Source organism: Herpailurus yagouaroundi, unplaced genomic scaffold, assembly GCF_014898765.1.
Source record: "Herpailurus yagouaroundi ecotype Mexico unplaced genomic scaffold, PumYag 216, whole genome shotgun sequence".
Lineage (NCBI taxonomy): Eukaryota > Metazoa > Chordata > Mammalia > Carnivora > Felidae > Herpailurus > Herpailurus yagouaroundi.
The window spans coordinates 6,407,872-6,420,734 of record NW_024412447.1 but is presented as its reverse complement, the minus strand read 5'-3'; the positions used below and the strand labels follow the sequence as shown (position 1 = coordinate 6,420,734).

At 46.6% G+C, this 12,863-nt stretch overlaps 1 protein-coding gene across 2 annotated transcripts; it reads left to right on the top strand.

Annotated features, from left to right (window-relative positions):
* Positions 1–1,100: 1,100 nt before the first annotated feature.
* ATP5MF (ATP synthase membrane subunit f) lies at positions 1,101–11,879 on the top strand. Of its 2 annotated transcripts, none has more exons than XM_040455917.1 (4): positions 1,101–1,221; positions 9,551–9,658; positions 10,875–10,991; positions 11,744–11,879. In XM_040455917.1, the coding sequence occupies exons 1-4, from the start codon at positions 1,209–1,211 to the stop codon at positions 11,770–11,772; spliced, it is 267 nt and encodes an 88-aa protein (XP_040311851.1). In that variant the 5' UTR covers positions 1,101–1,208; the 3' UTR covers positions 11,773–11,879. The 2 variants fall into 2 exon arrangements, with proteins under 2 accessions (XP_040311851.1, XP_040311852.1); XM_040455918.1 differs by lacking the exon at positions 1,101–1,221 and adding an exon at positions 5,460–5,487.
* Positions 11,880–12,863: the final 984 nt, after the last annotated feature.

The following is a 12,863-nucleotide window of genomic DNA, read 5'->3' as shown; positions in this document are numbered from 1 at the left end:
TTAACTAACTGAGCCCAGGTACCCTGAGGAGTCCATTTTCTTGATGGACCTAGGAAAATAGTAAATTACAGCCCTCTTGCCCAAGGTGCAGATCCTGGCATTGAGCCTCTAGTCCAGGAGGTTTACATGATGCTCCAGGGACAGCAGGATCCTGGGGTTCACCCCTTCCTTGTCCCTGTTTTCTTCTGAAGATCAATGGCTAAGGGTTAGAAATCATGGGTCTTGGGGAAATCTGTGCGTGGTGACCCCAGGTTTTATTTCTCATTGTTTTCACATAACCACAAATCCTATGTATGTATGTATGTATGTATGTATGTATGTATGTATGTATTTCCACAAATCCTTCTGTTTTTCATACTTGGGCTCTTTCTTGAATAGGGAGGAAAATTGTGCAATCCCATGTGTACAAAGGCAGGAAGCTCCCCTGCCAGTGCTACTCCAAGTACACCCCTACTTTAGAGAAGGAAGAGAGATTAAGGGAATTGAAGCATCTTGCCCAAGTCAGAATTTCTTAACCAGTAATGGTTATCGTGGCCTTTCCAGAAAACAAAACAAAACAAAACAAAACAAAAACAACCAAGATAGTGGTAAGACATCATTGTGCATGGAAAAGAAGTGGCAGAAAGAAGGGCTGGAGTTGTGTAACCCTAGGTCTTGCTTTTTTCCGTCTTCAGAGCCCAGCCCAGAGCTGGGACACATAAAGCTATGCTTGCATCAAACCTACACGGAGCCCGAGCCTGGACACCAGCTTTTCTGGTAACTAGGAATTCTGTGAGAGTCCCAGCTTATCTCCCATCCAACACAGTTGGGAGGAAAGGTCTTCATATGCCCCTGTAAATTCCCACAACAATTTTAAGGCGACAAAGTAAGAAAGCCAGGACGCTCTTTTCTCCTTACTTCCCATTTCTGGCTCCCTTTCAGCCTCCTCCCTCCTATGATGGGAAGCCCAGGCTGAGCCCTACCACCACCACCACCCCGTCCCCCACCCACCTACCTCCCTACCCCATTCCCCGCTTTCTACGACGGAATACCCAGCCTTTGCCCTCCAGGGACTTTGCCCTTCCCCCTATGGCACACTTGCAGCTCCAGCCCCGCACCAGCCGCGACCTGCTTCCCATGAACCTTTGCTCCACGCTCCCGCGAGGGCGCGTGCTCCCTACCCAGCAGTCCTCGCGCGGCCCGGTACAGCGGACACTCAGGACTCCAAGATGGCGTCGCCCGGTGAGTACCTGTACCCGGTTAAGGTTACAAGATTGAGGGCAGGATCCGGGGTCCGGGGTCCGGGGCTCAGAGCCGCACTGGGAGGGGAGGGGGCTGCGGAGCCGCCTGCCCTTCATTCAGGGCCTTCTCTGCGGCCTCACCGGAGGCGCACCGGACCCTTTGCTCAGGGTCCTGCACCATTCGACCCTTCTCCCCTCGCTCAGCCGCGCCGCCCGCCTGCCCAAGGGCCCATGTCTCTCGGCTGCAGCGGGGAGGGTGAGGGCAGCCGGGCGACGCGTTTGCAAATTTGGGAATGCACCACCTCCGGCTCCCACCCCACCCCCTCGCAGAAGTATCGTTATAGTTGTCCCCGCCGTCACCCAGGCGCTTTGCATTTGAATCCTACGCACAGCTTCTGCCCTTCTTCCCAAAGCTGAAGCTCAAATTAAGCTCCCGGAGGAGCTAACACCCAGGATGGTGCGTGAAGCCACGTAAGGTTGGACGCATGCATATATGTTGAATGTGCGTTGAGTAGGCTTAGAGAGGTGAAGTGGCTTGTTCAAGGTCACAACTAGTGAGAGGGCTGAACTAGGATGCAAACCTAGGTGTCTGGGGCCTCGTGGTAAACTGAGCTTTAATTGCAAGTGTGGCCTTATGATCTGCAAGCTTTTCAGTGACGTGTGTATAAATCTACACTCATCGTACTGACTCACTTTTTTTTTTGGTATGGAAACCATTTTTTAACCCTAGATCCTCACAGTAGCCTTGTCAGTAAGTCTCTGTCTGGAAGGTTGATCCCATTGTATTAAAGATGTGTTTATTTAGAGAGCGCACGTGAACGGGAGAGGAGAAGAAAGAGAGGGAGAGAGAGAATCGCAAGCAGGATCTGTGCTGACAGCACAGAGCCAGTCTTGGGGCTCCATCCACAAACAGCGATCATGACCTGAGCTGAAATCAAGAATTCCCCGCTCGCTTTTACGTCTGGATTTGGGAGGCGTTGTGTCGTTTTCGGAACAATGGCTGTCAGTGGCATAACCGAGCTGTTACCTGGAGATGTTGAGATACAAAGGAAAACTAGAAAATACGTGAGGGAATATTTGCTGGGAAATTACTTGGTTGGAACCTGACCATTTTACCCAGCATCCTGGGAGTTGACGAATACTAACAGACCTACAAATGTCACTGGCTAGCAACGTAATTTTTAAATGGGGGGTCGCTGTCTTTCCATTGAAAGAGGCCAGTTTGCTGTGACCTTCCTAAGATGTAACCCATTTCTGGTTAATACCACCAGATTTACTTGTGAAAAATTGGTAAGGAAAAGCTCTTCATTTAACTGACATGGGAAGAAAACCTACAAATCAAGACAGTATTTTTTTATTTCTGTAAACAGGTTATGAAACCGCATCAGATTCAGATTAATGTATTTGTAAGATTTAAGCCATTACTTTTTATGTCATACTGCCCTAGAGAATCCTAACCTGTTAAGCAGATTACTTTGTAGATCTATTTCTATTTTAAATACAGGAATGCAAAGGAAGGTACATATTTTTAATGGAGAAGTCTTTGATTTCAGTTAACCAGACTTGTAATCAGCTTATTGTGAATGTTTCACCTTTGGCCACCTGTTTGAATTTAAAATCTACGATTGTAATTAAAGCTGAGTGAAAATTTACACTGAAAAAAAAAAAAAAAAGAAAAGAAAATATTCCCTGCTCAGCTGACCGAGCCACCCAGGTGCCCCAATTTTAAAGGTGAAAATAATGGTCAGAGATGTGGTGTGGCCTGCCTGAAACAGAGTTGATGAACCCATGTGTGTCTTACCCAGTTTCTATATTCTTAATATCAGCATGGAGAAATGAAGAGGGGATCAGATGAGAATGATGCTGTTTTTCCCATCTGTAGAAACAGGCATGAGAATATCAACAGTGGTTGTGTTGTTTAAAACAGGATGACATGTGAAAAGGAAGCATTGAGACTTGGCATCTTGTTTAAGTAGAGTGGAGTGATGAGCACTGTGGACTAAGGACTAAACAACTTAGTACATGTAAGGTCCTTGAAACACTGCCTGGCCCAGTGCTAGTCATCTCAGCTTTCACTCTGTGACCACTGAACGGGGTCATGTCACTTCTGGTCCATCCAACAACACGACAGGTGAAGGAATTGAAGCCCAAGTCTCCTAAGTACTGATGATCATTTAGATGGTGTCTGTCAGGGGCGCCTGGGTGGCTCAGTCGGTTGGGCGGCCGACTTCGGCTCAGGTCATGATCTCGCGGTCCGTGAGTTCAAGCCCCGCATCAGGCTCTGTGCTGACAGCTCAGAGCCTGCAGCCTGTTTCAAATTCTGTGTCTCCCTCTCTCTCTGACCCTCCCCCGTTCATGCTGTCTCTCCCTGTCTCAAAAATAAATAAATGTTAAAAAAAATTAAAAAAAAATAAATAAAACGTTAAAAAAAATTTAGATGGTGTCTGTCACCATAGCATAAAGCCACTAGTTTATTAACAAATATGAATTAACAGCATAGATGAAATTGGGTCAGCAAACTGTGGCCAGTGGGCTAGATTTCCTGTGGTCTGTTTTTGTATGGCCTATGGACTAAGAATGATGTCGTGTGTGTGTGTGTGTGTGTGTGTGTGTGTGTGTGTGTGTTTAGTTTATTGTTTTTTGAGAGTGAGGGAGAGAGAGAATCCCAAGCAGGCTCTGCACTGTGAGCACAGAGCCCAATGTGGGTTTCGAACTCAAGAACTGTTAGATAATGACCAGAGCCAAAATCAAGAGTTGGACACTTAACCGACTGAGTCACCCAGGTGCCCCAAGAATGGTTTATAAAAACAAAACAAAACAAAACAAAACATCCAGCAACTGTGTTACAGAGGCTCTATCTGGCTTAAAATTTTTACTCTCTGGCCAACCCCTGGAGCTGGATTTAGCATTCAGAAGATACTTAGCATTTTCATGCCTCTTCATGTAGGTGGACAGTATGCTTCTTTGAAGTCATAAAGTCAGGCCAGGTAGCCACCTACCCTCCCCAAAACATGTACCCCTTTGTCAATCTTCACTGTAAGTCTGCCATGACCACGAACTGTGTGTGGTGTTGTTTCCACCTTCACATAGCCCATAGGCAGAAAGATAATTTCTTTCCATTTACTTAGTAACTAGGGGCACCTGGGTGGCTCAGTCTGTTAAAGATCCGACCCTTGATTATGGCTCAGGTCATGATCTCACAGTTGGAGCCTTGCGTTGGGCTCTGCACTGACAGGACAGAGCCTGCTTAGAATTCTTTCTCTCTACCCCTCTCATTCTCTCTCTCAAAAATAAATGAACATTAAAAAAATCTATTTACATAGTACCTAGAGCCAAGTACCAAGGTGAATGCTATTCTTTTTTTTTTTTTTCAATATATGAAGTTTATTGTCAAATTGGTTTCCATACAACACCCAGTGCTCATCCCAAAAGGTGCCCTCCTCAATACCCATCACCCACCCTCCCCTCCCTCCCACCCCCCATCAACCCTCAGTTTGTTCTCAGTTTTTAAGAGTTTCTTATGGGGGCGCCTGGGTGGCGCAGTCGGTTGAGCGTCCGACTTCAGCCAGGTCACGATCTCGCGGTCCGTGAGTTCGAGCCCCGCGTCGGGCTCTGGGATGATGGCTCAGAGCCTGGAGCCTGCTTCCCATTCTGTGTCTCCCTCTCTCTCTGCCCCTTCCCCGTTCATGCTCCGTCTCTCTCTGTCCCCAAAATAAATAAATGTTGAAAAAAAAATTAAAAAAAAAAAAAAAAGAGTTTCTTATGGTGAATGCTCTTCTTAACCTTATCTTACAAAGGACGAAACTGAGGCACAGAGGGCAGTAACTGGTCCAAGGGCACACAGAAGTGAAGAGCCACTAAACCCAGAATACTTGACCCCTGAGTCTACTCTGTTCATCACTGCACCACTGGTAGAGTGCAGAGGGATGTGCGGCACTGCAGAAGTGTTGGGGGAGGGTTCCAGTATGACTGCCTAAAGACTGAGGTCTTTGTCTTACATTAAGAGAAATTCTTGGAAAAAGTATAGATGCATCTCTGATGAATCTGTTCATCTCCTGGAGTTTTGTGATGGTGCTGTGTTTGGCTTTCCTTAAGCCTAATGTGATTCCCACCCCCCACTCCCCACCCCCCATGCTTATAAATGTTTAGTTTTTGTTAAGGAAACACTCTATATGTCTAAATATATAGAAAAATAAATTTTTAATTGTTGGCCTTTTCTCCTGTGATGTGCCAAGGCACCATGCCAGCCCCTGAATGTGGTCACGATGTGAGTATGTTTTCATAGTTAAAATACGGTGTTTCTTGGGGCGCCTGGGTGGCTCAGTCCGTTAAATATCTGACCCTTGGTTTTGGCTTAGGTCATGATCTCATGGTTCCTGAGATTGAGCCCTTTATCGGGCTCTGTACTGACACTTGGAATTCTCTCTCCCTCTGTCTCTGCTGCTCTCCAGCATGCACTCGCTCTCTCTCAAAAAAACAAAAACAAAACCAAACAAAAAAACAAGCTTTTTTTTTTTTTTTTTCAATTTTTTAACGTTTATTTATTTTTAAGAGAGAGAACGTGAGTGGGGAAGGGGCAGAGAGAGAGGGAGACACAGAATCTGAAGCAGGCTCCAGGCTCTGAGCTGTCAGCACAGAGCCCGACACGGGGCTCGAACTCAACCGAGAAATCATGACCTGAGCCAAAGTTGGACATTTAACTGACTGAGGCATCCAGGTGCCCCAACAAAAAACTTTAATGGAAAAAGTGTTTCTTTTGTACATCTCCCCCAACGTGGTCCTATTATTATTAAAATCATGTATATTTTTAATGTATTTTTTATAATTTTATTTTTAAATAATTTTTTTTTTCTTGAGGGAGACCATGGGGAGGGGTAGAGGGGAAGGAAGGGAGAGAATCCCAAGCAGGCTCCATGTTCAGTGCAGCACTCCACACGGGGCTCAGTCCCATGACGGTGAGAACATGATCTAAGCCGAAACCAAGAGTTGGACACTTAACCAACCAGCTGAGCCATCCAGGCACCCCTTAAAAGCATTTTTAAACTTTATTATGGAAGATTTCAAATACAAAGGAAACGATAATGTAATGAATGCTTTATACTCATTACCTAGTGTCAACAGTTAGCAACATTCTGCCATTCTAGTTCCATCTATACCTTTCTCATGCACTCCCCACCATGTATTCATATTTAAAGCCAGTTGGTTTTAAAATTTTTTTTTTCAACGTTTTTATTTATTTTTGGGACAGAGAGAGACAGAGCATGAACGGGGGAGGGGGAGAGAGAGAGGGAGACACAGAATCGGAAACAGGCTCCAGGCTCTGAGCCATCAGCCCAGAGCCTGACGCGGGGCTCGAACTCACGGACCGCGAGATCATGACCTGGCTGAAGTCGGACGCTTAACCGACTGCGCCACCCAGGCGCCCCTAAAGCCAGTTGGTTTTAGAATGACATGTTTGTATTCCTCACTGCATGCAAGAAGGCTTTGAGACTGTCGCAAAGGTATGGAGTATGTTAAGAAGAAATGTGGTATAGTTATCCTTGAACTAAATAAAGCCTCCTGATCCAAGTGAAGACAGAAATGGCATGTAAGATGTGTACTATTAAACTTACCTAGGAATAGCTTGGACAGGGTGACAGAGAAAGGTAATCATTCTCGAATGACATTATTGTTTGCTGTTGGGTTAACATCATAGACACTAAACTCTCCAGCAGAGATTTGGTTCATTTGAGACTGTCTCATATTTCAAAAATACTGCCAAACTAATCAGTTCTCTGCACAGAACTAAAGGGTGTGATTAATCCCTGAAGTTCTTTATGCTTAAAATGTACTAAAGTTTGGGGTGCCTGAGTTGATCATTCGGTTCAGTCTGACTTCAGCTCAGGTCATGATCTGACGGTTTGTGGTTTGAGCCCCACATCAGGCTCTTTGCTGTCAGCGCGGAGCCTGCTTTGGATCCTCTGTCCCCCATCTCTCCTGCCCCTCCTCCCTATTTCTCAAAAATAAGCATTTAAAAAAAAAAAACCCAAAAATGTATTAAAGTTTGGTTTGTATGCCATTTCTTTCTCTACCTTTGTCTTTTGTTTGTTTCACCTTAGTGTAGGTCTTTTTTTTTTAATTTTTTTGGAATGTTTATTTTTGAAGGAAAGAGAGACAGAGTCCGCAGGGGAGGGGCAGAGAGAGGGAGACACAGAATCTGAAACGGGCTCCAGGTTCTGAGCTGTCAGTTCAGAGCCTGACATGGGGCTCAAACTCACTAACTGCGAGATCATGACCTCAGCCCAAGTTGGTCACTTAACCAACTGAGCCACCCAGGCGCCCCTAGTGTAGATCTTAATGACATTTCAACAATAATATTAACAGTTGACAGTTCTGAGTACTGTTCGAAATGCTTTTTTTTTTTTTTTAAAGAGAGAGGGTGCAAGTAAGGGGCAGAGAGAGAGAAAGTAAGACTCACCTGAAGTGGGGCATGAGCTCACCCAATGTGGGACTCGAACTCACGAACTGTGAGATCATGACCTGAGCTGAAGTCAGATGCTTAATTGACTGAGCAACCCAGGCACCCCAAATGCTTTTACATAGATTCTCATTCAGTGCTTGGAATAGCCATTTAATAGACAAGGAAACTGGAGCTCGGAGGTTATATGGGAGGGTAGTGCTAGTGCTTGAGATAAGGAGGGGGGAAGGAGGCCTTTTAGGACATAGCATTTAAGTTGAGATAGCCGTGTGGTGGCTTGGGAGCACTGCACATACCAAAGCCCTCAGGTGAATAAGCAGAAAGGGGTCTGACTGAAGTATGGTGAATGGATGAAATGGTTGTCTGGCGATAGAATGTTGGCTTCTGAGAGCAACGCTCTTGTCTGCAGTCAGTGCTGTACCCACAGTGCATAGCATGCTGCCTGACATACAGTAGGTGCTCCATATTTGTTGGATGAGTCTAGATGGAAGGTTGGGGCCAGTTTGTTTGGGACAGGCAGTCTAAACCATGACCCTAAAGCTATGTATGCAAGTCATAGGCTTGTGCCTCCACTTGTCACCTGTGGCTTATTGACAAACACTCAATCTGGTCCATCTGGGCCAAATGTCTGCTTTTCCAGATGACCTATAGCAAGTTAGAAGCTGCCATTAAGCCTGTATTTCTGTTTATGACCCAACAATCCTTGCCCTTGTTAAATGTTGGGAGATATTGAGATCTGTGGGATTCCCCTTAGTGGACTCCTGAAGGAACTTTAGTCTTTCCTTGGATTCCCAAAATGGAGAAGAAACCTTTGAGTGATTTAATCTGGCTCCTTCGCTGGTCGGTCATCTTTAAGAAAGGACAGTAGTCTTTGACTCCTTACCCTGAAGAGGATACCTGCTCAGCAGCTTTTTAAAGTTGATCTCTATGGCGAGGATGGAAAGGGAGACCATTCCCTTACTTAAAAAAAAATTTTTTTTAATGTTTATTTATTCTTTGAGAAAGAGAGAGAGCATGAGTAGGGGAGGGACAGAGAGAGGGAGACACAGAATCAGAGGCAGGCTCCAGGCTCTGAGCTGTCAGCACAGAGCCTGACGTGGAGCTCAAACTCATGAATCGAGATCATGACCTGAACCGAAGTCGGACTCTTAACCGACTGAGCCACCCAGGCGCCCCGGACCATTGCCTTCTTATGAGCATCTGAACATTCCCGGTTCTCCTCCACTGTGGTCTTCCCCCGTCCCCCTCCTATTTTACTCTTAAGCTGAGATGAGTACAGTATGGCCTCAACCAGGAGCCCTTGTCATCTCTGTCCCCAGACTCTCATTGGAATATTTTCTGGGGCCCAGTGGATGATTTGGAGTGGTTTGTATTAAGTCATTTGACATCTGTGGTCCCAGGCTGGTTTCTTGAAATAGAAATCGGATTGTCTTGATGACCTGAGGTTGAGCACTGCCTCAGCTCCCTGCATGCCGTGTGACCTTGGCCAATTGACCCAATTTCTCTGAGCCAGTCTCCCCTACCCCTTATAAAATAAAGGCATCAGCCACCTGCTGTGAAGATTCAGTGAGCTGATACATGTAAATATTAGTTTTGCAACAGTTTTTTGGTCCTCCACTTTACTTTCTTCCTCATGGCCCATAGGTTGTTTTTACATAGTTACTGTTCTTCAGAACCTTGTTCATTAATACAGCTGTCGCTTTATACAGACTCTGACTTAAAATGAATATGGTATAATATATTTACTCATAATATTACCTGTGTGCAGCCTCTCTGTAGTGATCTTATTGAATGGTTGAAATAAGTGACATAGAAGGATGCTGTTTGTCTCACTGGAGATTTTTCAGTGTGTCTTTCTACTCTTCCTTTTTAGTACCAGTGAAAGAGAAGAAGCTCATGGATGTGAAGCTAGGAGAGCTGCCAGGCTGGATACTGATGCGAGATTTCACCCCTAGAGGCATTGCTGGTGCATTTCAAAGAGGTCAGAGCCTATGGACATGTGTAAACAAAAGCAAATGCCCAGGTCTCTTTTTGCCCTGAGCTCAGCCTGATAAGTTATGGAGAGGAGGACAGAGATGAGTGGTTAGCCCCTGGATCTCCGTGACTGGTCCTATCAGAGTCTGGCTCTAAGAGAATTCAGCCAAGAAAATGTTTTCTGCTGCTTGGAATCAGTACCACTGCCTTTGTCTTAAATATGTCTGTGAGCATTTTTACATCGTAAGATTTTCCTTAAAGAGGAAATTGAGTTTGAAGCATGGTAGCCATCAGTCTGTAATGTAATGCTCGTATCTCTGCCAGGCAACAAACTTCCAGGACGAATGTTTGAAATCATCTATGCTTCCGGGCTGTGCATGATCAGAATTAGTCCTGTGGAACCAGTGTCCTCATTCCAAGAATTAGACACCCACATCACCCCACGGGGACCTGTGTGGTCTCCAGCTTCCTGGGTGTGTGTGTGGTGGGGGTGGGGTGGGGAAACCTTCCTTCCATTTTTCTTTCCAGTTCTGGCCACCCTGTAAGCTGGCTCTTGTGTGCCATGTTTCCTTCTGCCCTGAGGCCCTTCCTGAACCCAGATTAGAATACTCTGCCTTTTCCCCATACTTAGTTTACGACAGTCCCTGACTCCTCAGCCTGAGTGAATGTGGCCTGTTCATGCCCACAGCTCCCTGTACTGCTCCTTCACAGCTTCCCTCACAGTTGTAAACTAGGGCCTTCTAGGATGACTTCATTCTTTTTTGTCAACTAACCCATGAGCCCAGAGGGCAGAAACTTTCCTCACTGGTGGGGGTACCCAGGAAAGAGATGATCACACAAAGCCTTCCTCTTCCCTGATAGGCTGACCCAGCTGGCCACAGCTAAGTGGCCCTTACTGGGGTTGGATTTTGGGTCAGAATTAGGGTAAGAAGATCGCACAGGGCTGGAGGTGAGGGTGAGGTAGGATCAAAGGCTAACAGGCTGAGCCAGAGAGCACAGGGGCAGAATCAAGGTGGGCCTGCCTAGTGGGGTCTTGTCCTGGGCTCCTGGGGCAAAACCCATGGGGCACTTGTGCTCTTCCCTTTATCAGCCGGTGAACTTAGGGGGTGAGTGGCTTCAAGAGCCACAGCAGGACTGGATCCCTGAATTTAAGCCAGCCTCCACTTTGCAGCATGTGCCTCATTCACAGCAAAGCAAAAAGTGCCCTCCTCTCCTGTTTGCAGGTTACTACCGGTATTACAACAAGTATGTCAATGTGAAGAAAGGGAGCGTTGCTGGAATTTCTATGGTGCTGGCAGCTTATGTGCTTTTCAACTATTGTCGGTGTTACAAGGAACTCAGTGAGTGTCTCTCAGATTGCCTTCCCTTCAGTGGGGTTTCTCTCATCAGGGTGGTATTGGTTTGCGGTCAGGTTTACAAGTACATCATTCTACTGACAATTGAAAGATTGGGAGGGACTTGTTAGAATACAGAATGTAGGATGTTATTTTAAGTGAGAAAGTTGTGGCAAAGAGAAAATACAGGAAAAAGTGACATGAAGCTGGGATAAAAGTAACACTTGGGAAGCGTTCTCTAAGGTTCCGCAGGGCTCCGCGGAGCTTCATCTTCCCAGCAGCCAGCGCGAAGAGAGAAACAGGTTGAGTGGTACAATCCAGGGTCTGTTCAGTGCTCTGGAAGAGGGTGGCTTTTCCTGGTTCTAAGACCAGAGAGGATCTCCTGTGGTGGGAGATGCCCAAACAGCTCCAATGGCAGCCACGGACTGGGTTTCATGGGCGGTTTCTTACAGTGTCTGGCCCCTTGCCAGTCTGTGAAATCCAGCTGATGCTAGCTCTGAAGGCCAGAATCTTGGGGGCTTTTGAGTGTGTGTTCCTTTTGGGAAGGAAGAGGCTGGCCAGGCAGCGGATTAGCTCGAGATGCCTTGGTACCTCCAGGTCTGTGGATTCTGCCCAGATGCTGGCAGGCAGGTTCCGGGTTGTCTCCCGAAAGGAGTTCTCAGGACGCTTTTATGTGAATTTAGCCGCAAGCCCTCCTGTTGTCTTGTGCTTTCGCTATACCTTACCTGAAACTTACCACCTTGCCTTTCTAACTTCAGAACATGAGCGGCTACGCAAGTACCACTGAAGAGGGCCCAGTATGGAGGCACATTCGGCATTCCTGACCGTGACCTTTGAATCCTTTCATATCCTAATTCAGAATTAATGTCCAATAAAAGATGACTGATACTCAGACTGCTTCCCTGGTCGAGCCATTTCCCTGCCCTCTAAGAGCTCTAAGAGCTGGGGTTCTTGTGGAATGCCCAGCGCTTTGAATCCACGGGGGGCTTCCTACCACTGCTTTGGGGTCTCATCCCAGCTTACTGTAGGTGGGGGTGTCATCTAGTTAAACCTGTCAAGTGCCCAGAGGGGTTTCCCTGCTCTTTGCCTTGAATGTTGCATACTTCTGGCCTCTTGTCGGCTGATGGTTTTACATCTAGGAACTGGGGAACTGGTGCCCGGAGTTCTTAAGAATGCCTTCCCCTCCCCAACCTTTCTGCATTTCTCAGGCCACAGAACCTGTAGGAAGTCCAGTGGGATGACTCAGGGGAGCGAGGGAAAACACAGGCCCTGACAGAAGCTCACAGCTGCCCATTTCCAGCACCTTCATCCTTACCCTTCATCAAAGGTCTTCAGTAGGGGTGCCTGGGTGGGTCAGTTGGTTTAGCATCTGACTTCAGCTCAGGTTATAACCTCACAGTTTGTGAGTTCAAGGCCTGCATCAGGCGCTGTGCTGTCAGCACAGAGCTTGTTTCAGATCCTCTGTCTCCCCCCTCTACTCCCCTCAAAAATAATAAACACTTAAGAAAAAAAGGTCTTCGGTAAAGTGATATGAGGGCCAGAATTGGCCTCTCAAGAGGTGTGTGGTAAGCACGCATACGGCATGGAGTCTAAGGGGTGAGATGCTGCAGCTAATTATCTCCTAGAAGATCCAAATTTGAATAAGCAAGTATCATCCAGCATCTGAAATGAAGGAGACCTACTATGTGGCTGTTCCAGAGGCTGAGCTTCCAGACTTCAGCTGCCAGTACAGAGGCCCTTCCTTCCTTCCAGCAGGTTCACGTTTGTTGAAAGGGGACAAGCAAACTCTGGTATGGAAGCTTTGTGCCAGGCATTGAGCGCAGCCAGGAGCAAGAGTCCTCTCCTTGGTGTGGGTCCCTGAAGTAACCAGACGCAGCG

What these genes read in the sequence shown, in the direction of transcription:
- ATP5MF (XM_040455917.1), top strand. An exon ending in TGCTGGTGCATTTCAAAGAG is followed by an intron (nt 9,659 to 10,874) that starts GTCAGAGCCTAT and finishes TCCTGTTTGCAG; the next exon opens with GTTACTACCGGTATTACAAC. An exon ending in TCGGTGTTACAAGGAACTCA is followed by an intron (nt 10,992 to 11,743) that starts GTGAGTGTCTCT and finishes TTCTAACTTCAG; the next exon opens with AACATGAGCGGCTACGCAAG.